Source organism: Macaca mulatta, chromosome 6 (genome assembly GCF_049350105.2).
Source record: "Macaca mulatta isolate MMU2019108-1 chromosome 6, T2T-MMU8v2.0, whole genome shotgun sequence".
In the NCBI taxonomy this organism is placed as follows: domain Eukaryota; kingdom Metazoa; phylum Chordata; class Mammalia; order Primates; family Cercopithecidae; genus Macaca; species Macaca mulatta.
In genome coordinates, this window is record NC_133411.1 from 10,348,891 (window position 1) to 10,372,867 (window position 23,977).

At 41.3% G+C, this 23,977-nt stretch overlaps 1 protein-coding gene across 4 annotated transcripts in view; it reads right to left on the reverse strand.

Annotated features, from left to right (window-relative positions):
- Positions 1–23,977, reverse strand: part of SEMA5A (semaphorin 5A) — a 504,279-nt gene that overhangs the window by 169,063 nt on the left and 311,239 nt on the right. For all 4 annotated transcript variants that reach the window (XM_078003818.1, XM_078003819.1, XM_078003817.1 and 1 more), the window contains 2 exon segments: positions 18,030–18,128; positions 15,807–16,020 (listed from right to left, as the gene is read on the reverse strand). In XM_078003818.1, coding sequence (XP_077859944.1) covers positions 15,807–15,981 — 175 coding nt within the window. In that variant the 5' untranslated portion in view covers positions 15,982–16,020; positions 18,030–18,128.

Consider the following 23,977-nt stretch of genomic DNA (forward strand, 5'->3'; position numbering starts at 1 on the left):
GCCAGGCAAGGCCAGGAGCCCATAACAAGCAGTATGGATTTCAACTGCCATTGGAGAGACACCACCAAAGAGTTTTAAAGAAAAGCTTATCATTCCGTTTCCTGGGTGTGTGGTGTGGGATGGGGTGGGGAGTTGGAGCCAAGCACATCCTTGGTAACTATTTACACAGCAATCAGGGCCTTGCATCCCCAGGTGTGTCACTTATTGAGCCCCTTGACAGAAAAAAGTTATTGCTAAGACCCTTGCAGTAGGACTGGAAAGACCGTTCCAGCACGTTTAATTCCTTCCTTCGTCCTGGGGAATACGACCCATTGAAAATGCATTACTTTCCTGAATTTGCTTATTGAAATAGGAACCATTTGTACCATGGCGACACGGGCTGGCTTCCCCTAAACGAGAAGTACCACTTCTGTACACCGCCCTACAAGTCCAAAACTCACACCTACAATTCTCCATATCTTTGGGTCTATAGGAGTTTCATTAACTGAATATTTGTCTAAATATTCTAGCTTAAAGTGACAGACTTCGGTGTCTACTCTGCTCTTATTCCATTCCAAGCACGTAGCCCTCTCTTATAAAATTCTGCCAAATCACACATTCCTATTAGTGATACATAATTTCAGGAATATTTCTGAAAATTGTCAAAACACAACATTTCTATTTGCCATGTCCATTTTTTCTGATGCTATTTTAAATTTACAGGTTCACTTCTTGGAAGAATTAATCATTTTATCTGCAAGATCAAATTCATACGTATGAGTTTTTTCATTGGAATGTTAAATTTAAAAATCTGGTAAATATTTTAATGCCTAAAAAATATATATGTTAAAAGACTGAAAGGAAACCATGTAAGATTTTACTGAAAGAAGACATTGAGCTCCAACGTTATTCAGTTTTTATCATACTTCTTCCCAATAAGCTACTGCAGAATAAGGAAATGTGCAGGACGGCTCTGGCTTTGTCTCCTGAGTTGATCTGAGCTGGGGCAAAAGGAGGACCAAGACACAGGGAGCCGACTTCCCAATATGTGGCAGTGAGTGAACAAATGTCAGAGGCCCTTGACTGGGGTAAATAAAAAGTTCAATAGAATAATATAGAGACAAATTTATAGAAACACATAAAACTGGGCATTTTAGAAACAAGATGACAAGATGATTTATGCTAGAAACTGGGATGCTTTTAAGAAGGAAAGGAGGCAACATTAGTCATCAGGCAAGGACATCAAGAGGGATTCAAGACCATCACTAGGAAACTGCCAGAATCTCTAGACAATGAACATTGAGCCATTTCCCAACTGTTTTATCTGTTCTAGCACATGTCTGCATGATATCTTCTCTACACGGAGGCATCCCTTCTTGTAGTGGATTTATTTTTTATGAGGTTTCCCTGACTCATGTATACACAGTTCATGCAAGTATCCTCATAATGTGGTAGTAGGAGAAGGAAAGATTCATTCATCCCTTTTCGTGCGGAATGTGCACATTAGAATTCAAAAGTAGTAAAAGATCTTTGGCAAGTGTATTGACAAGTGTATTGGCAAGTGTAGAAGCTTCTTCACATGATTGGAGAGGACCTGTGGCTCCCCAGCTTTTCGGCCCTCTGTGCTTGATGTACAGGATGGAGCGATACGGTGTTTTCAGAGCACCATAAGAACTGACTCCTTATGTCACTTAACCATACTTTTGTACCCATAAAGGTCTGCATTAAATTATCACACAGGCTCTTCTGCTTTGGGTTTAATAACCCCAGTTTATTGCATCATGCATGCAAGTCTATAACAATCAAGAAAAGGCTCTCAACCTTTTCCAGAGTCCACATACCCCTCTTCCATGGTCGCTCATGCATGAAAATGTGGGCACTGGGAGAGAGAGATGGAGGCCATTTGTAACGTTGGTATTTCCTAAAATGCCAACTAAACAAAAAGAAGGTCAGCAGCTTGTAAAGAAGGAAGGAGGCAAGCTCTGGAGTGGATCTGTTTTCAAGCTCTAGCTCAGGTATGCATCAGGTATGGCCTGTGTTCAGGGGGCAAGTCCCTCTGAGCCCCATGGTGCTCATCTATAGAAGGAGGATAATGCAATATCCCTTAAGAGATTATAAGAAGGACGGCAGATGACATGGGTTTGGAGCCTCCCATCTACCTGGCATATTATAAATAGCCATTGTGACTCTTCCTTGTGGGTGGTGTAATAACTACAAGTAACAGATACTCTAATAAGTACATGGACAGGCAGGTGATATGCATGGAGGCCATTGATTTAAAACGATTTCTGACCTACAAAGATAATAGGATTAGATTCACAGCACGATGTCCAAACTGCAGCCATCCCACAAGGCATAGGCAACTGGCAATGCCTGCTGACAGGCTCGATCAGGCCTGAATATTAGAAGAGGGCATCTCATTGTGCTATGTCACATGTCACACAACTTTGCTCAACATACTTTGCAACATACTTTGCTCAACATCCATGTTGTCTCATCCTCACCCTAGCAAGTTTAAACTTGAATGAGATATCAGCCTTGCACTTGTAATGCTGAAAAGAACTTATTTTTCACAAGGGCATTCTTTTTAAGCATCTCCCCAGGTGCTTATTTGGAGAAAAAAAAAAAAAAAAACACTAGGCTGCTGACTATGTAGTCTTGATTCTATTCTGGCTTTACAGAGCTTCTTCTTTTTCTTTAGAAATACTTGCATTTTGGTACCCACATTCACTTCATTCTCAATCCCCATTTGTCTTTGATTTGCTTGTTCTCTGACCTCTATTTCCATTTTTGAATTTCCAGCTGTAGCGAATCTTGTCAGTCGAGAGAGCACCTCCTACAGACCAGTCACAGCTCCAGGTACTATGCTGTGTGGAACCTACCAAACAGGCTCTCACTGTCCCCAGGGTGGAGATCAACAAAGTCACGCCAGCCTGGCTGTGCTCAGGCTGTTTGGAGTCAGCACTTGGTCCCAAGGAGAAGCATGAGCTCCCCAAAGCACCTGTCTCCAGGAGAAGCGGAAACAATTTCTCCTTGACTTAAGTAAGCATGGAGGAGATTTTCATCCTCCAAGTAAATTGTCATTCATCATTAGAAGGTTAATAATTGCATTTTAAAGACCTCAAGAGTCTACTTAATGCTTGAGTAACACCATCAATGTATTTCAAACCAACAGAATTTAACATTGTTGCCAAAAGAGTTTTCTCAACTAGAATTATAATAGCTCATAAAAAATGATACCGTTGAAAAGAGAATGCTTGTGGATTTCAAGTGAGTTCACCTCCACATGAAATCCTGGCCGAAATCTCAGAGACCGCAGGACACTGTGGAGTTCCCTGGGAGAACCCAGTGGGACAAGTGCACATTTCCACCAGAGAAGGAAAGCCAGCAGGTCTCTGAGTGTTAATAAGTCTACGTGGCTTAGATGTTCATGCTGAGTTATTAAGGCTCATTTAGGAGTTAGTTTTTCCAAGTTCCTACTGAAGTTTTTCCTCTGTGTGCAAGCACATAGTTCCTTCAGAACTCACAAACTCAATTTGCACAATATTAATTTGGAAATGTATTTTCACATTTTCATGGGTTTATTGTTTCCCCAACTTGACTGCCAGTTTCTTGAAGGCAAGTTTTATTGCTTCTCTATTTTAAGCATCGACCATTAAACATTTATTATCCTGCCTTACAGTAATCATTTCATACAGTTATTAACGATTAATATTTTAATACATTAAAGCCGTTAAGGTATTTCTCTAAACACATAAATTTGTTTTAAGAGCGACTTTGGCACAGGGGAAAATATGACTTTGAAATATATTCATTACCAAATACATAACTTAATGTTCCAGATTCATCCAGAATGTTATCCAATTGATTGTACTGCCTTTGAGAAATGACAATAAATAATGGCTGAAAACGGGGGTCCAAGTGAGATGGGGGCTCAAAAGGAAGATGTTATAAATTTTTGGACCTGGTTCAATTTCAAATATGCATATCTGTGTTTTTGTTGCTGTTTAATTCTAATGTATAATAGAACATTCTCCCATGTTTAACATTATTCATATTTCTGCTATTTGTGAAGTGTGCTAATCTCTTACACATTCAACAAATATGGATTAATCCTGATCTATGTTTCAGACACTGAATAAGATGCTAGCACACAAAGCAGGTTTCCACAGAGCCCCTGCCCTTAAGGAACTCATAAAATAGTGGGGGTAACAAAGAAGTCAACCATCTACCCATTGTCTTCGTCCATTCCAGCTGCTGTAACAAAAATACCATAAACTGGGCCATCTATAAACAACAATTTCTTTCTCACAGTTCTGGAGGCTGGGAAGTCTATGATCAAGGCACCAGCAGACATGGTGTCTGGCAAGGGTTTGCTTTCTGGTTCCTAGCCGGCACGTTCTCATTGTGTCCTCACAAGGTGGGAGGAACGAGGGAGCTCTCCAGGGTCTTGTTTACGTGGGCACCAATCCCATTCATGAGGACTCCACCTTTATGACCCAATCAGCTCTCAAATGCCTCACCTTCTAATACCATCACCTTGTAGGTTCGATTTCAGCCTACTACTTTTGGAAGGACATAAACGTTCAGACCATAGCACCATTTAACTCATTAATTAGAAAAATATCCATTGAGTGCTTGCTTTAATGCCAGCACTGTTGTAAGCATGTGGGACCAAGGAGTAAGAGAAAGACATAAGCCCTGGTCATTGGGAACTTTCACTGTAGTGGCGGGAGGAGACAACATTATAGCTGAGGCTAAAACCGAACATGGTAAGAAGAGCCAAGAGGGCCAGATAGGACGGAGCTATGATCTGAAATAAGGTGGTGAGGCGCAGGTTCCATTAAGAAGATGGCATTTGAGCAAAGACTCAAGAAAGATGGGACAGTTGGCCAGATGGGTTTTCTGGGAGAAGAGCTTTCCAGGCAGAACAAGGGCCAGCAAACTCCAGCCCATGGGCCAAATCCTACCTGCTGCCCATTTTGTGAATAAAGTTTTATTAGCACCCAGTCACACTCATGCATCCATAGACTGTGCAGACTTTCATAATACGATGGCAAGATTGAAAAGATGCAACAGTGGCCATGTGGACTGCAAAGTCTAAAATATTTATTCACTGGCCCTTTATAGAAAAGTTTGCTGAGCCCTGAAAGGCAAGGAAGAACCAGAGGCACTGTGTGGTATTTCAGAGGCTAAAGCCAAGGGAGCACATAGATGAGAATGGGAAGGGAACAGGAGGGCCACGGCAGCACTCTGGCTTTCTCTGCAGGTAAAATGGGGGCTCTTATAATGTTGGGGCAAGAGACTAACCAAGAGCTCTGGTAGTATGGGAGAAAGTGCAATCTTGAACAGTGTGAGAAAGGGATGGAACAGATCCACCAGAGACTGGGGAAAATGGAAATTTAAACTAACTAACTAGGAGCCAGAATTAGCCAGGAGGCAAAAATCAAGGGAAGTGAGGACACAATAATCACAAACTGCAAAGCAACATGGTAAGGAAGGCAGAATGCTCCCAGGAAACTGCACATGGCTCCTGAAAGGACACCAAGCATGCATGCGAGAAAAATAGCAGGAGCCAGGGCTGTAAAAACAGGCAGAGCCAGATCATAGCAGCCAGGGAAGAGGAAACAGGCAGAACCCACAAAGGGTTCCAGAGCTCCGGCCAGGCCTGCTGGCCCTCTCCAATCCAGCTTGTGCTGACTGCTGACAGCACCTCCCACCATCTGGGAGCCCCTGCACAGGTGCAGAGGATCGGGGGCAGGGAGTGTGTATTCATCAGTATATAAAGAATAATGCTGGTAGTGTCATAAGAATTTGTATCTGGAACTGCAAGATACAACGGACTTAGCTTGCTAAAGGCAGGTTTTTAGAACGATACCAGATATTTATGATGGGTTTCTGCAAGATGTGGTGGAAAGGTTAGAAGTCTGGTAGGTCCTTACTCAGGGATCTCTGTATCATGGCCAGATGTCACCATGGAAAAACCAGTACCGTCATTTGCCTGAAGATTAGTTCTGGAGCTGTGGGTCCTGGGGTTGCAAAAGGCCATAGCCTGTCATGTTCTGCCCACATGTTCTGATGATGCATGCTTTGTGCCTCTGTGCTCATCTTAGGCTAGATTATGAGAGCACTCACTTCTGCCATCCTTCCCTGTAGTCTTTTGAGATAATAATTCAGATGTAGAATAAGCAACACAAGATCAAGCTCACTGTTGAGCTCAAGCATCAGCAATGCTTAAGAGTTTTTTTAACATTGTTCAACTCAATAATGAATCTTGACTTGCTGGGTCTTGCATTCTTGAGTCTTGCACCCCTTCCCCAGAGACACAGGGGCAGGGAGGGATGCACAGTGGACAAAGCAGCAGTTTAAGTGAATGCATTGTCCACAGCAGTGCTCTAGAGAGAGGAAGAAAGAAACACAAGTAAAACAGCCCTCTGCCTTGGGCAAAGCAGACAGGAGATTGCCATCCCTACCTGAGGACTTCTGATTCTCGTGGGAAACAAGAAGACAACTCCATCTGCTAAGAATGGGAAAGATATGGCTGAGATGGGAAGCCTGAGAAATAAACAGATTTACCAGCAGTAGAAAAAAGTGTTAAGATTGTCAGCAGAAAGTAAGATGTTGTGACTTCAGACTTCAACAGTTGAGCACTTCTTCCTTCAGACAGTGTTATAGTTTAACTGTACCCATCCCCCAACCAAGAAATATGTTGACGTCCCAACCCCCAATTTTCATGAATGTGACCTTATCTGGAAACATGGTCTCTGCAGATATAATAAACTTCAGATATTCCAACATGACTGGTATCCTTATAAGGAAAGGAGAATTTAGACAGAGGCACAGGAAGACAGCCATGTGAAGATGGAGGCTGACATAGGAGTGAAACCATCATAAGCCAAGGAGTGTCTGGGGCTACCAGAGCTAGAGGACGTAACCATGGTTCTCCCCTCAAGGATTTGCAGAGTGCATGGCCACGCTGGCACCTTGATTTTGGACCTTTGGCCTTCAGTACTTTAAGACAATACATTTCTGGTAGTTTCTGATGGTTATTTTTATTTCTGTGGGGTCAGTGGTAACATTTTCTTCATCATTTCTAACTGTGTTTATTTGGATCTTCTCTCTTTTCTTCTTTATTAGTGCGTAGCTAGTGGCCTATCTTATTAATTTTTTTTTTCAGAAAACCAACTCCAGGATTCACTAATCTTTTGAATGAGTTTTCGTGTCTTGATTTCCTTCAGTTCAGCTCTGATTTTGATTATTGTCCAGATGAACACTGTGGGACTCAGAGAGAATTGCCCTTTAAATACAGGCCATATTTGATGCATACCTGAGCTAGGACTTCAGGCTTGATTAGGTCCTGTTTCTTCTAGCTTTGGGGTTGATTTGTTCCTGTTTCTCTAATTCTTTCCTTTGTGATGTTAGCCTATTAATTTGAGATCTAACTTTTTTATGTGAACATTTAGTGCTATGAATTGCCCTCTTAACACTCCCTTAGCTGTGTCCCAGAAATTCTGGTATGTTGTATCTTTGCTCTCATTAGTTTCAATGAACTTCTTGATTTCTGCCTTAATTTAATTGTTTACACAAAAGTCACCCAGGAACATGTCATTTGATTTCCATGTAGTTACATGGTTTTTGGAGTGATTTTCTTAGTCTTGACTTTTATTTCTATTGCACTGTGACATGAAAGTGTGCTTGGTATGATTTTGTATACCTTCTTTTGTAGCTTCTGATGATTGTTTTATGTCTAATTATGTGGTCAATTTTAAAGTATGTAGCATGTGACAATGAGAAGAATGTATGTCCTGTAGTTTTTTGGTGGAGAGTTCTGTAAACGTATATCAGATTCATTTGGCTCAATTTTGAATTCAGGTCCTGAGTATCTTTGTTAATTTTGTGCCTTGATGATCTGTCTAATATTGTCAGTAGAGTGTTAAAGTCTCACATTATTATCGTGTGAGTCTAAGACTAATTGAAGGTCTCTAAAAACTCTGAAAACGTATGAATCTGGGTGCTCCTGTGTTGGGTGCATATATATTTAGGATAGTTAGGTCTTCCTATTGAACTGAATCCTTTACCCTTCTTTGCCTTTTTGATCTTTGTTGGTTTGAAGTCAGTTTTGTCTGAAATTAAAATGGCAAACCCTGGTTTTTGGTCTTTTCCATTTGCTTGGTAGATTTCTTTTCCAACCCTTTATTTTGAGCCTATGGCTGTCCTTTCATGTGAGACAGGTCTCTTGAAGACGGCATACTGTCGAGTCCTCCCTCTTTATCCACCTCGCCACTCTGCCTTTTAAGTGCAGCATTTAACCTGTTTACATACAAGATTAGTATTGATATGCATGGATTTGATCCTGTCATTATGTTGTTAGCTGATCATTATGTTGTTAGCTGGTTATGATGTTGGCTTGCTTGTGTGGTTGCTTTATGGTGACACTGGTCTGTGTGTTTCAGGGTGGTTTTGTATTAGCTGGTAGCAGTCTTTCCTTTCTATATTTAGTGCTCCTTTCAAGATCTCTTGCAAGGCAGGTTTGGTGGTAACAAACTCACTAAACATTTGCTTATCTGAAGATAATCTTATTTCTCCTTCACTTTGGAAGCTTAGTCTAGCTGGATATGAATTTCTTGGTTGAATACTTTTTTTTTAATTTAAAAATGCTGAATATAGGCCCCCAGTCTCTTCTGGCTTGTAGGGTTTCAGCTGAGAGGTCCACTGTTAGCCTGATGGGATTCCCTTTGTGGATGACCTGCCTTTTCTCTCCAGCTGCCTTTAACATTCCTTCTTTCATTTCGATGATGGAAAATCTGATGACTGTGTGTCTTGGGGATGATCTTCCTGTGTAGAATCTTGCAGGCATTCTCTGTATTTCCTAAATTTGACTGTTGGCCTCTCTAGCAAAATTGGGGAAGTTTTCATGGATGATATTTGAAATATGTTTTCCAATCTGTTTGCTTTCTTCCCCTCCCTTTCAGGGATGCCAAGGATTCATAGATTTGGCTTCTTTACATAATCGCATACTTCTCAGAGGTTTTGTTCATTCCTTTTATTCTTTTTTCTTTGACTGTCTTATTTCAGAGAACCAGTCTTCAAGCTCTGATATTCTTTCCTCAGCTTGGTTTATTCTGCTGTTAATACTTATGATTGCCCTGTAAAATTCTTGTATTGGGTTATTCAGCTCGTCAGAACTGTGAATTTCTTTTTTTATATCGGCTATTCCTTCCTTCAGCTTCTGTATCACTTTATTGTGATTCGTATTCTCCTTGGATTGCGTTTTGCTCTCCTTCTAAATCTCTGACTTCATTCCTATCCATATTCTCACTTATAAATGAGAGCTTAATGAGGAGAACTTATAACACAAAGAAGAAAACAACAGACACTGGGGTCTACTTGAGGGTGGAAGGTGGGAAGAGGGAGAAGAGAAGAAAATATAACTATTGGGTACTGGACTTAACTCCTGGGTAATAAAATAATCTGTACAACAAACCCCCATGACATGAGTTTACCTTTGTAACAAACCTTCACATATCCCCCTGAACCTAAAAGTTAAAAATTAAATATTTTTTTTAAAAGAGAGAATAAATGTCTATTGCTTTGAACTACCCTGTTCGCAGTACTTTGCTTTGGCAACCTAGGAAACAAGCACGGGCACTGTTCAAAATGTCACTGAAGGCATGGCTTGATGAAACAGAATTCACTGGTGGCTGTCTGCTGGCTGGCTCGAAGTTTGGGCCGAAGGGTGCGCAGTATATGTGCATGCAGTAAAAGTTAGTGACAGTTCTACTGGGTGTTTCATCAGTTTGCCCAATATATGTTAACTAGTAGAATTATGCAAAGGGACTACCTAAATGCATAAGTAAATCGTACCATACACAATTTAATCATAGTTCATCTGAATGCAAAAATTTTGCTGACTCAGGTTAGCAGGTACTATACCTTCCCAACTTCTCCTGCTGAGACAATTTTCTTTCCTCAACACAAAAAGGTTGCAAAAAACTGAAAAGCATGCAAAACAAAGAAGGGAGTTTTGTTCATTATTATATGTAAGCAGCTGCTAGCTGAGTGGTGGTCTTCTAGAGGATTCAAGTCCTGCTAAAGTTCTGGAAGCCCCAAGACTAGATGGTGATGGATATGTCTTGAATGTGCCAGTAAAGAGGAGGAAAGAGGAGGTTGGAAGGTGTCAGTAATTCAGGAACCACAGGCCCAAATAATCACTCATTTATTCAGTCAACAAACATGTATTAACTCCCTACTACATCTCAGATATTGCATTGGACTTTGGGGAGTTCATAATAGCTCCCCTTATTTGTGGAGTACTGACTATGTGCTGACACTAATACTCATCATCTTTGTTGTCTCACTTTATTCTCACAATATCCAGGTCAGGTAGTCAACCATCTGCAATATACAGGTGAGGAAGCCAAGAACTGGTAAGACAAATTTATGCCCCAAGGGCCAAGCCTCAGATCTGTCTGACTCCAAAGTCTCTACCGTCTACCTTAGAGCTTCACGCCACATATTACTGGCTACTCTTTGGAGAGTGGATCAGAGAGGGGCTAGTGCAGCATTTCAGATGAGGAAGCCTTGAACAAGCACAGAAGTGGAGGAATGAGAAGCAAGACTCAGGTCTTGGAGCCACTCTAAAAGTGGTCTCTGCAGGACCTGGGGTTGAGTGGGTCTGGAAAGAGAGGGAAGGAGTCGGCTGAGATTTGCAGGTGTCTGGCTCAGATGAGAGGTAAATCATGGAGCCTGCTCTGGGCTGAGTTGTGTCTCCCAAAACTTATGTCAAGGTCCCAGTCCCCAATACTCCAGAATGTAACTATGCTCAGAAACAGGGTCTTTAAGTGGTTAATGAGGTTAAAATGAGGTCATTGGAGTGTACTTTAATCCAATATGACTGCTATCCTTATAGGAATAGGAAATTAGGGGCTGGGCACAGTGGCTCATGCCTGTAATCCCAGCACTTTGGGAGACTGACAGGCAGATCACTAGGTCAGATCAAGACCATTCTGGCTAACATGTTGAAACTCTGTCTGTACTAAAAATACAAAAAATTAGCTGGGTGTGGTGGCAAAAGCCTGTAGTCCCAGCTACTTGGGAGGCTCATGCAGGAGAATGGTGTGAACCTGGAAGGTGGAGCTTGCAGTGAGCTGATACTGGACCACTGTACTCTAGCCTGGGCGACAGAGTGAGACTCTGTCTCAAAAAAAAAAAAAAAAAAAGAATAGGAAATTAGGAAACAGGCATGGACAGAGGGAAGACCATGTTTAGAAGACATAGGGAAAAGATGACATTTACAAGACAAGGAGAGAAGCCTCAGTAGACAACAACCCTGCTGACAGCTTCTTCTTGGACTTTCAGCCTCCAGAACTTTGAGCAAATAAATGTCTGCTGTTTAAGCACCCAGGCTGTGATACTTTGTCATGGCATCCCTAGAAAACTAATATGGGGACCACACCGAAGATTGAAAAACAAAGAAATGAACGAAAATGGAGTAGGCTGAGCTGAAAGTACTGCAAGGAGCATTCAGCTGGAAGTGAACATCGCATCTGTGGACTAAGTCGGAGCTGAGACCAGATCCGTGAATGGTCCTCAATAGGTGGGTATGGTGTGAGGCAGGGGAGTTAAAATTTTAGAACAGAAAAAAAGTGTAACACGTATACACCATGGACTACTACTCAGCTATAAAAAGGAACAAAATAATGTATTTTGCATCAACTTGGAAGGAGCTGGAGATCATTATTCGAAGTGGAGTAATTCAAGAATGGAAAACCAAATATCATATGTTCTTACTTATAAGTGGGAGCTAAGCTATGAGAATGCAAAGGCATAATAATGATACAATGGTCTTTCGGGACTTGTGGGGAAGGTTGGCAGTGGAGTGGGGGATAAAAGGCTATATACGGGGTACAGTGTACACTGCTTGGGTGAAGGGTGCACTAAAATCTCAGAAATTACTACTAAATAACTTATCCATGTAACCAAAAACCACCTGTACCCCAAAAACTATTAAAATAGAAAACTAACAAAAAACAACAACAAAAAAACTTCAGAATAGATGGGAATCCAAGAGGAGCATGTGGAATGAGAAGAGTAGGCAGAAAGAAGGGATTGAGGACAGAATTCTCAGGGATAAACAAAGCTTAAAGATCAGCTGAAGGAAAAGAGTCAAGGACAGGACAGGCACTCAAGCCACAGGGTGCACCAGCTACGTATGGTGCGGCATAAACATTCTGTAAAAGAAACTTTGAGGCAACAATGTCATCCTTCCAATAAGATAGTTAAGGTAATGGCTGGAAATTGGTCCTCAAATAATGTAACTAGACACTGTGGGACTGGGGAGAACCACCGCAGCACCACATGGTGAGATGCAGAGGGCAGAGAAGATGCGAACGGCCTGAAGCTGAGGGGTTAAGAATGCTGTCCTCAATAAGGTCAGCCAATAATGGAGGGCAAGAGATGGGGCAGGGACTTACCCTCCATTCCTCCTGTTTCTGCTGAGAGAAAATTTCCACTGCATGGCCACCAAAGCAGGAAGTCCTACCCCTTCACCACCCCGTTGTAGCCTCCTTCTGGAACAAGTCCAACTCTCAAATTTGATTTTGCTGACTTGGTTGAAAGCTCAAGGGAAAAATCTGAAAGGGTCATTTAATGGGTCCTTAAAATCACCATATGAAATTGGAGCATTCTTGGACATGGCAGAACTAAGGGTGTTTGGTTTTAGCTTGTTGGGGTTTCTTTGTTTTTGTCTTATTTAAGAGAAAAGACATCTGAACATTTTTCTGAAATCATGAGTCATCATTAGGAAGAAATTTGAGGTTATGGTGAAAAGAAAGATAATGGATAAGGCGGCAATATTTTCCAAAAAATGAAAATTACTCCAGAACACAGCAGAAAGAGAATCAGCTACAGAACCCGAGTGACAAGAAAAGGTAAGTTTGAGGACTTACTGGGAAAAATCCTTTAGAACCTAACATTTCTCTATAATGTAGGAGGAAAGATAAACCCACTGAGACTCCCTGGGAGAGGCTGGGAGAGGACTGGAGTGGGGGTAGTTGCAAGGGGAGAGGACAGGAACTGAGGTGCTTAGACCTTTAGGGAGCTGCCCTGAGGGCCTCACTGAGGACAGAGGCTCCACCTTTTCTGCTACCCTTTCCACCACAGGGTGATTCTCTCTAGCACCCCAGTGTTTAAGAGACACAGAAGCCAAGGGGTGGACCCCTCTGGGGCTCGATTTAGTGGGAGTCAATGCAGGCGGGCAGGAGGGTAAGGAGAACTAAAGGAGGAAGACCTGAGACAAGGGCGTCTGGCAAAGAACAGATGGGATGCAGAGCATGTGTCCTAGTTCGGCCAGGGAGGATAAATGCCCCTGTGTTCAGGCTCAGCAGGAGATGGAAGCAGAACCTATTGTGGTTAGGGGCCAGAATCCATCCTGGAATGGAGGGTCAATCAGAGAAGCAAATCAGGGCCAACTAGAAGTGGAAATTGTATCTCAGGGTTCAGCAGTGGCAGAAAGTGCCCTAACAAAACACAGGAGAGGTATGAAGACAACACTTCCTATGCAATCACTCAGGGTCCTCAGGCAGGGCTCTTGCAGGCCAGGGAAGGACAGTGGGGGAGGGCGGTGGAAATGCTGCTTTCCTGAGAAATGCAGGCTATTCATTGTCATGCAAATTGTGCTGCTCTTATGGTCTGAGTGGTAGAGCCAGCGCATTTACCTCTGAATTACTTTCAGTGTCTGCAGTTATCAGATCTTAGAAATGAACAGCAGAATGTTTTAGGAATCAGAAACACGAATTTCTTTGTAAATCAAGTGACAATGTTTTGCCTACCACGACTGTGATCAACACCGTCTTAGTTCTTCCACTGACTGGATGGCAACACATGACTCTCCAATGGAAAAGGAGAATTGACAGATGCTGACAACCAGGGGGTTGACCAATGCTGAGCACCTGATCAGCTGGCGGTCACTCAGTCCCATGTAAGAAGGCGGCTAGTGTCTATAACTCATGCTATGACCTGAATGGTTTTTTCCAGGATATTCTTCAAGTGTCACTTTGGGAAAAGAGATTGCTTTTTACTTTGCTTTGCTTTTTACTTTGCTTTTTACTTTGCTTTTTACTTTGCTTCTGGCAAATTCTAATTACAAAGCCTTTATTGGGATAGGGATTCTTCATTTTTAAGTGGAAACTTCTCGGCCAGTCAGAATCAACAAACAAATGGAAAGAAGAACTTGAGGCTGCACAGATGAAAGTTTTGGGGCCAAAAGTTCATCCATATAGAATCAACTGATTCCACTGAAGCCAGTTCAACAGAAATGATGTTAATGGGAGAAATCTAGTTAGTGCTTCAGTTTGGGAAAACAATTCACATTTTCAGTTTAATTGAGAAAGCGAATGATGAGGACATCCTTTTTTTTCTACAGGACAGTCTTTTAAAGGCAAACTCTGATGGTTAGGCTGACTGTATTATTTGGCAAAATATTTGCATTGAATATATGTACATGTATCCATGGTTCTGCATATGTGATGAGTCTAAAGCAGTGGTTCTCAACTAGAGTTAATTCCCCCCTCCCAGGGAGTACTGAAAAATTGCTGAAAACATTTTTTGTTGTTACAAGTGGGCAGAGGAGGATGCTACTGGCATATAATGAGTATAGGTTGAAAATGCTGCTAGACATCCTACAATGCGAAGGACAAGACCCCCCATCCCACAACTAAGAACAATTTGGCCCAAAACATCACTAGTGCTGAGGTTGAGAAACTCTAGTCTACATAATTAGCCGGTATGTGGCAAAAGTCTACTAACTCTCAAGATTTCACCTTTGTACAAACTATCAAATAAATGCTTGGGGCAATGGATTACGCATGGTACATATACATCGCCTTTGTAGGTGAATGTGTATGTGTGTGTGTGTGACCACACTCACACATGAATGCACAGATACACAGTGGGATGCATTTCAGCTGATACATATCAGGACTTTGTACACAGTGAACCTCAATTTAGATGGTTGTCACCATCTTCTGATTGCTTAGTGAGCAAGTGACCAAGTTCTGGCCCAGAACTGAAAGAAGCCTTCTAAGGGTTTCTGGTTTCTTTAAAAAGAAATATACAGATGAAAAGGGGACAGGGATGTGGCTCTTCTTTGAGTCGATACTGCCACATGTGGATGCAATACCTGAAATTGCAGAAACAATTTTGCAACCACAAGCAGAGGTGGCCTGAGGGCCCATCTGCCAGACTGTGGATGGCAGAGACTGCAGTGAATACTTGCCTCCTTATTAACTCCTGAGCCACTGAATGAATAAACCCTGATGATGCCTCCTACTAACTTCTAAGTATGTGAGTTGATACGTTTCTTACATTTTTAATTGTCAAACTTTTTGGAGTTACCTATAGACAAACAAATTCTTTTATACAGTGGTTGAAAATTACATGCCATGTTAGTAATTTCCATTTCTAGACACATAAAAAGGAAGTTAAGAAGTAATGCATAGGACTCTACACATAGCTATGACAAGCTGTCAACTTTTGTAGACATTAAACAACAATATAGAAAAAAAAACTCAGCTAGCTTCTATAAGTGGTCATATCAACATTAGCCATATTATCATGGTCTAGAGGGTTGGAAGTACCACTGCTCTTCCAAATACTAAATAGCCATATGATGTCCTTTTTATCATTAGTCCTGAACAAGCTACACTTTGATTTCTTTAGAAGATGAAGAATTCATTTTTATTTAGAGTGTTGTAGTTTGCTTTTGAGCACCAAATCACCAGAAATCAAAAACAAATGAGGTGGGAAAGAGGGAGTGACGGAAGGCTTACCATTGAGCCATTTGGAGTTGTACTGCGCCGTGCGGAGAGGAGGTAAAATGCCCAGGCTTCGGTAAATGGCAGGATCACGTCCTGGAAAATCCATGGCCGTAGCAGCATAGAGCTCCCCTCCAGCTGTGAGAAGCGCTGTGGAATTGTGCTGGGGACTGTAGGGACAGCGGGCCATGCCACTGATCTGATCGTGGATCTCAGTCAGGTTGCTCAACTGTGGGGGAAGATGAGGGGAAAAGCAGTTATCTCTGCACAAGCCCCTTTAGTGATGCTTATGGATCACATCCACCATAATCACAGTGATGCTTGTGCAACAGCCTCTCTGGCGCTCACCGGGAGACATGACCCACTTTTACACTCCAACTGATGAAAACAGCCTGCTCCGCTCACTGTAAGAGAGTCCATCAATCAGTCTCTTTCTCATCACTTTAGTTTACTGAACCTCATACCACTGAATACTCACAAAATAAGAAATAAGATCATTGTATGTATGCCTTCGATTTATAATGCACAAGTATTGCATACTTTTCCACTTTAATTTAAAAACCAGTGTAAATATTTACAGAAATAAGATCACAATAAAGAATTATGTATAATTGCCTAGGCATGGTGGCTCATGCCTATAATCCCAGCACTTTGGGAGGCCAAGGCAGGCAGATCACTAGGTCAGGAAATCGCGACCATTCTGGTTAACACACTGAAACCCAACTCTACTAAAAAAAAAAAAAAAAAAAAAAAAAAGAAAAAAAATACAAAAAAGTTAAAAAAAGTTAGCTAGGTATGGTGGCATGCACCTGTAGTCCCAGCTACTTGGGAGGCTGAGGCAGGAGAATCACTTGAACCCAGGAGGCGGAGGTTGCAGTGAGCCAAGATCACACCACTGCACTCTAGGCTGGGAGACAGAGCAAGACTCTGTCTCAAATAATAATAATAATAATGTATAATTCTATAATTCTATCAATATAAGTGAACCAAAATATAATGAATAGCCCCGAAAAATGTATTCACAGGTAAGGATGTGTGGATATTCAACACTACGTGGCCCACATTTCCAATACTTTTGTTTTTTGTTTTTTGGTTTTTTTTTTTTCAGTTTTCAGAGAGATATCCAAGTGTCTTGAAGTCATTTCATATGAATCCAGTGTCCCAAATGCTGAATTCCCAACCAATCACTGAATGAGAAAAGCTCTTGGGTACTGGCGGATTTTTTGCTCAATTCGGTTCTTGGTTCTCGCCTGAGAGGTATTGGAGCAGAAGGCTCAGGGCCAGTAGGTGCAGGCACGCTGCTTGCTCTGCTATGAGATGTGTACCCAGGTAAGTTCCCTCAGCTCTTTATGTCTCAGGTTCTTCTTTCATAAAAGGGAGCCCCAAAGAGTAGCGATCTTGTGGGGCAGATGTTGAGGACTGAACCATGGCACTGGTGAAAGCGTTTCAGGGCAGGGTGCGGCACCTAGAGAGCTCCCTGAGCTTCACACCCCTTATCATCCATCTCCTCCCTTTATTTCCAACAACTGAATGCTAACCTGAAATCATGAACCGTAAAAGCAGATGGTCAATTAAGGTATTGAAGAAAGTTGTGCAACCAGGGAATGAACATATTTCTTCATGATATTCCCAGAGGAAGATTGCGTTTATAACCTGAATTAGGAAGATTCCACGTGTGTTCTACTGACCCTGCCATGCTACTGCTATATTGTGTGCAGCTCAAAATTACTCTCTCAATGATTGCCAGGTTAAAGACAAGAAAGAGGGTCAGTTATAACTGGACTTTGCCTAGGGTTCAATTTCTTAGTTTGCTTATTTTTTTTACATACTTCTTATCCAATTTGTTGGCTAATTTTTTCTTCCCTACGATTGTGATTTTAGACCATTTTATTAATTTTAATAAATGTAAATAACAGTAACAGTATCTCTAAGACATCAAAGAATATGTTTAGGATTAATGTTTAAAGTCACTGGTGAAAACAATGCTGGTTGAAATAATTTAGAAACATATTTAAGTTTAATTATATAAGTTATAATTAGTTCCAGTTATTTATCTAATTGATGGTCCTGATTAGAAATACATCAATAAATCAAATATTTATTCAATTTGACAAAAAGTGCTTTTGAATTAAACAGCAACACCTTGATGTATAGAAATTCATTTACAACTAATATTTTAATAGAATGTTTGACCTCTTCTGATATTAAATTCTTTTGAGGCACAAAAGTAAGCCATACCGATCGGTTGGTGCAGACAGGTGTGAATGCATTGGTCCCACAGGTGAATAACCGGTCGCCACCCACCAGAAGCACCCGGATGTAGTTCTGACATTCCTCCTAAGGGGGGGGAAAAATATATATATATATATATAATGAAAAACATTATAGCACAAGAAGAATGGTGAGAATGAATACATTTTATCTAATAAATATGTAAACCATTAATAAAACGTAAACCATTAAAAAAAATAAAGCTTTAAGATATTGACCAAAAAATAACAACAGAGTTATGAAACAATTTGATTTTTATCAAATAAATTTACTTGCTGTATCTGCACCTTGTTTGATAAAGAATATGAAGATAAACACATGTTCAATTAAATTCTCAAAGCATGCATCTAATTTTGACAGAACTGATTTCATTTTGAATTGTATCTGATAGTAGCACAAACACTAAATGGCCTTGGACGGCTATTAGGAAAATAAATAAAAGGAACCTATTAGATACCACTCGTGAAACAGTGCCTTGGAAAACTTCCTCAGGACTTTGAGAAAATGCTGCAAGTGCTTCTTGATCAGAAGGTCACATTAGAAACTCGGTATGCAAACTGGAACAAATTTTACTTTATGGGATGAAACTGCATATTTTAAATACAGAGCAAGTATCTATATGCATTTTTAACTCATTGATTGAAAAGTGAAAATATGCTTAATGAGGAAAAGATGTTCGAAACATTTGGGACAAAACCCTAGGCTGAGGGATACTCCAAGAATGGAGTATTTTTGTGGTTGCCAATGTTCTTAGAAAACCCTGGGTATGGTCACAGCAGTGATGAACATGTGAGCTGGAGAGCTCCTCATTTATTCGGCAAGCATCCACTGAGTAGCTCCTCTTTGGTAGTCACTGGGTTAGAAGTCCCAATCCAGGCCCCCGGCAGAAAAATACAGGTTCATGACAATGACCACAGAGCTGTCCATGCGCTCTAATGAGCACACACAGAAGAATAGCATATTACATAGCTCCAAAGGAATAGGGAAGGGAAGAGGTGTCGAGAGGCTTCCTGAAAGAGCTGACAACTAAGTGTTAAATAAAGTGAAAGATTTCATGAGGCTTCCTGGAGGGGGTGCTTGTAGGACACCTGTGGGACTTTGCTGAGCAAAGGAAGGAAAAGACTCCCCAAGCAAGAGGAGCAGACTGTGTGAAGGTGTCGTGGCTAGAGAAAGCATGGCGCTCTCATGGTGTACAGAGGAGCTCACACAGAAGCCGAGGAGCCTGAAACAGGCCAGGTGTGCCCAGGTAGTGAGTTCACATGTTACTCTGAATGTGAAAGGAGCCATGAAACGTTTTGACTGCATGAAGTATTGATGAGTTCTCATGTTTTTTCACTAAAGAACCACTCAGAAACCAATTCACAGGATAAGCTGAAGATAGAAGCCTGGAGACAGGAAGCCAAGGAAGAAGTCACTTCCGTAACTCAGGCTCTTGTCATTTCGTACCTAGACCAAGGTGGTAGGTGTGAAAGGACAAACCCAAAATAGTGAGTCGATTGCATGCAATGGCAAATTAATGACGCACAAGGCATGAAAGATGCTCCATGATAACATGATGATTTGAATCACATCATGCTAGAAATCAGGGGAATCTGGATGTAATGGTATAGCTCAACTTCTCTTCAACCAAATGGACCCTCATTCTAGATGAAAGTGTTAATTTCCCATAACCCAGTCTACTGCATAGCAGCTATACAGCAGCAATGCATAGTGCTAATTTTTGTATTTTCTTTACTAGAGACAGGGTTTTGTCATGCTGCCCACGCTGGTCTCGAACTCCTGGGCTCAAATGATCCTCCTACCTTGGCCTCCCAAAAGTGCTGGGATCACAGGTGTGAGCACTGCTCCTGGCTCAGATTGGCTTTCTAAATGTAAAGTGAAATACCAAGGGTAGATTATCCTCCTAACATTATTCCTAACAGTAATAGTAATCACTTGTCATTGGAAGCTGAACTGAGGAAGACAGAAAACAACTACAAAGATCTAAGTAGACTTCAGAAGAATTACCAAATGCTTGTAAAGAGTAGACGGTGAATCTGGTAACGGAGAAAGGGACAACAGAGGTGGGAGGCTTGTCTTGTTTTGTTCCATTTTGTCTTTATTCCTGAGGAAAGGTCAGGAGAGTTCTAAAGTGAAAGAACAAAACAAAAGACTTCAAAGAACCAGAGTTCCTCCTTCCCAGGCTGAAGAGAACACAGGCAGGCCAGGGAAGAAACCAGAGGGGTACAGGAGCCTGTAAAGACAGGCAGAGTGAGGATGAAAGAAGGAAGCCTATGCCTGTCAGAGGAGACCCACAAAGACATCTTCCAGAACACAGGACAGAGCAAGCTGATGGATTTAATGGATGACACAGACATGTTAATGACACCATCATAAGGACTGGAATGGAAAATTACAAACAGTATAGAAGGGTGGGGATTTTGTTTGGGTTTTGCTGCTGCTTTTTGAACTCTTTTAAAAGCAAGGCAAGATGTAAAAGAACTCATTCTTTAAAAAAAAAAAAAAAAGCAACAGCTTGCTACAAGGTAAACCACAAACAACATGGGCAAGGGTAAGTTGTTCCAGGAGAATCATCTGGATTGAAATGTGATTTCACAGCGGAGCTCTACAGCCCTGGTGAAGAGAAAGCAAGGGCCTCCAGTCAATTACGGAAAGGAGAATAACCAAGATATCAAATATGGTGTTTACATTAATTTCTCAAAGGAAGAACAAAGTGCAAATAAGACTGTAGGTTGTTTTCTTTAGTTTTTGTTTTTTGAGACAAGGACTCACTCTGTTGTTGCCCAGGCTGGGGTGCAATGGCTTAACCACAGTTCACTGCAGCCTTGACTGCTTGGGCTCCAGTGAGCCTCTCACCTCTGTCTCCCAAGTAGCTTGGATTACACGTGTATGCCACCACCTCTGGCTATTTTTTTTCTTTTTTTTCTTTTCTTTTTTTTTTTTTTTTTTTTGTAGAGACAAGGACTCATTCTATTGCCCAGGCTGGTCTCGAATTCCTGAGCTCAAGGGATCCTCCTGCCTTGTCCTCCCAAAGTGCTGGAATTGCAGGCATGAGCCACAGTGCCCGGCAACTGTAGGTTGTTAACATCCCTGACGACCACTCGCAAGCTTGATGAAGAACCGGCATGTTGGTCGGGATGTGTGATAACCATGGTAACCATGGTGCAGCAGTTTGCCAGGGAGGGGCAGGGCACCAACTGATAGTGTCAGAAAATCAGAGAAAAAGTAAATGAGGAAAGGGACAGAATTATTTCAATGAGGGCAGAGAATGAAAGAGCATGTTCTGATCATCAAGACCATGTGAGAATACATGAAGACACCGGCTCTATTATTGGTGATGAGCCACATCGCCATGTGTCACTGGTGTGCTTCGCAGAACTGAGAGTGTGGGAAAAAAAAGAGGACGATGTCAGGGATCTGGATGATCAGGCAAGGAGGTCTGTGCAGAATCTTCATAAAATGATGGAGGGTGGCCCCAGCCCTACGGAACCCAGAGGAGCCTGTGGCAATCAGGAGCTAATGAAGGAAGGTAATAGTGTAGTTGGCCCCAGCCTTAACTAGAGGTCTGCGTTATCACCAATGATGGTAGGTGTGCTCATTCACTGAGTCCTACAGGAGCAATGTGTGGAGGTGGGTGGTATTTGAGTTTCTTCTTAACTGTCAAGAGCAGAACTCAGTCACCCAATTGGCTAAGGGCATCTCACATACTTCCCCGTTCTTACTCCCTTAAAGGCATCGTTGTGTTTAATTCACAGATTGTGAATTCCAGATGTGAATTCCAAACAAATTCATTTAAAATAATAAATGTTTTAAAAAGAGAGATTGGGACAAGTTCAACTGAAACAGAATGTGAAAACACAGGAAAAAAAAAAAGTAGAAGTATTTAGCTTTTGAGTGGAAGATAAATTTGGGAACTGGACAGTCAATACTGTGAATAAAAGGAAATGAGTGGCTGGGCATGGTGGTTCCACACCTGTAATCCCAGCATTTTGGGAAGCCAAGGTAGGCAGATCACCTGAGGTCAGGAGTTCGAGACCAGCTGGGCCAACATGAAACCCCATCTCCACTAAATACAAAGAATTAGCCAGGCGTGGTAATGCATGCCTGTAATCCAATTGCTTGAACTCAGGAGGCGGAGGTTGTGGAGAGCCACTGCACTCCAGCCTGAGTGACAGAGCGAGACTCCAGAGTCTCAAAAAGAAAAAAAAAAAAAAAGGAAATGAGTAACAGTTCTAGGCTGTGTAATAATTAGTCTCCTCTTGATGGTGTTTTGAAAACTCAAATTCTCTCACAGATCTACTGGCAACTCACTTTGCCAATCTCTGTTTCAAATGTGGCCTTTCCATGGGTTACCTGAACTTGCTTGAAGTACTGCTTGGAGTCACCTATTTTAAAGTAGAGTCATAATGTACAAACCCTTTAGGATATTCTTTTAAAGGTTTCTCTTATAAATCACCATACTTAAACGTCTATGATTTTCCTTTTCTCATCTAAGAATTTTTTCTTCTAGCCCATTTCCAGACCTTGAAAATGGGTGAAGAGGATTTAATGAGTTCCGATTTTCTAAGAAGTCACAGTGCACATCTCCAAGGCCTCTAGTGGCTTGCTGCCACATGGCTTCTAGGGTTGATAATGAGAGTCATCTGTCTACATTTTGATCACGGCACTTGAACATTAAAACGACCCATGTGGGCCTGTGATCCACAGATGGATCAACCTTTCCTTCACTTCAAGGCATTTAATAGCCAAGGTGCATGGTTGCTGACTCACAGAAAGGGCTTTTCGATGGAGACTGGCCAATACCCACTTGGTCTCAAGGACACAAGACCCACGTCCCAGCACAGAAAACACGTTTTAGGGCTGTTTTCTTAATGAATTAATTGGTTTTGTCATACAGCATTTCATGATTTTTTTTAAACAGGTATGTTCTGTGGATCTCTCAGGTGTCTCTTCAGCAACACCCAGCCCATCGCCCAACCCATTAATTTTAGGGAGGAAAAGATAAGGGTGAGAAGCTGACAGCCTTTATGTTAATCATTGTGCTCAGAGTGAAAGCAATGTGTCCTCTTCATAATGTGTTATCCTTGTCAGCATCAAAGTGCTGAAGAAAAGCAATTTATAGGAATTGCATGAGCCTTTCAAAGTGGAACCCACATCAGCCTAAGTCATGATGACCTGGTGACTCTTGCAAAACCATACCTAACCCAATCAGATGCGTATATGTATGTGTGTGTGTGTAAAGGGTGTGTCTATATAACTGTATACATGTATTACTTGTGAATATATGCACATGCATATAACAGATGCAATATGTAGAGATAAACACACATATATATATATTACATGCTATGTAATGTAGTATATTGATATATAAAATATACTATACTGCATATATGTACATACTCTATTTTCAACTGAGCTGACTTCATGGGAAACCTTTTTGGGCACCTCAATTAAAAATAATAAAATTAGGTGTGCATAATCTAATTTTAACCTAATGTTAGTATTTAACCTAAGTATTCTCAATTTTTAAAGCAATTACACAAAATAAAAGTGGACTACAATGTGTCCCATGTATTGATTAACTCACAGCTTTCAAAATATTGGCACTTAGGTACAAAATGTCAAGATCCAGGCCTACACCAGCAGGTTCTCAGGTAGTATGTGTCGTGAGTTTCTTCTCCTATTCACTAGGAGTTTACCTCTTTAAAAGCATAATTTGACAACTTGGTGAATAGGAACACAGGATATGACAGAGAGAACAATATACGTAGCTCTGGATTCTAATCAAAACTCTCCCACTAACTAGCAAAATAATTCTAGGAACTTGGTGTCAAAAATTCTGAAATGAGATCATGAACAAAAACTTTTGAAAATCACAAAGTGTCATAGAAGCATACAGCGGCTCTTTCATT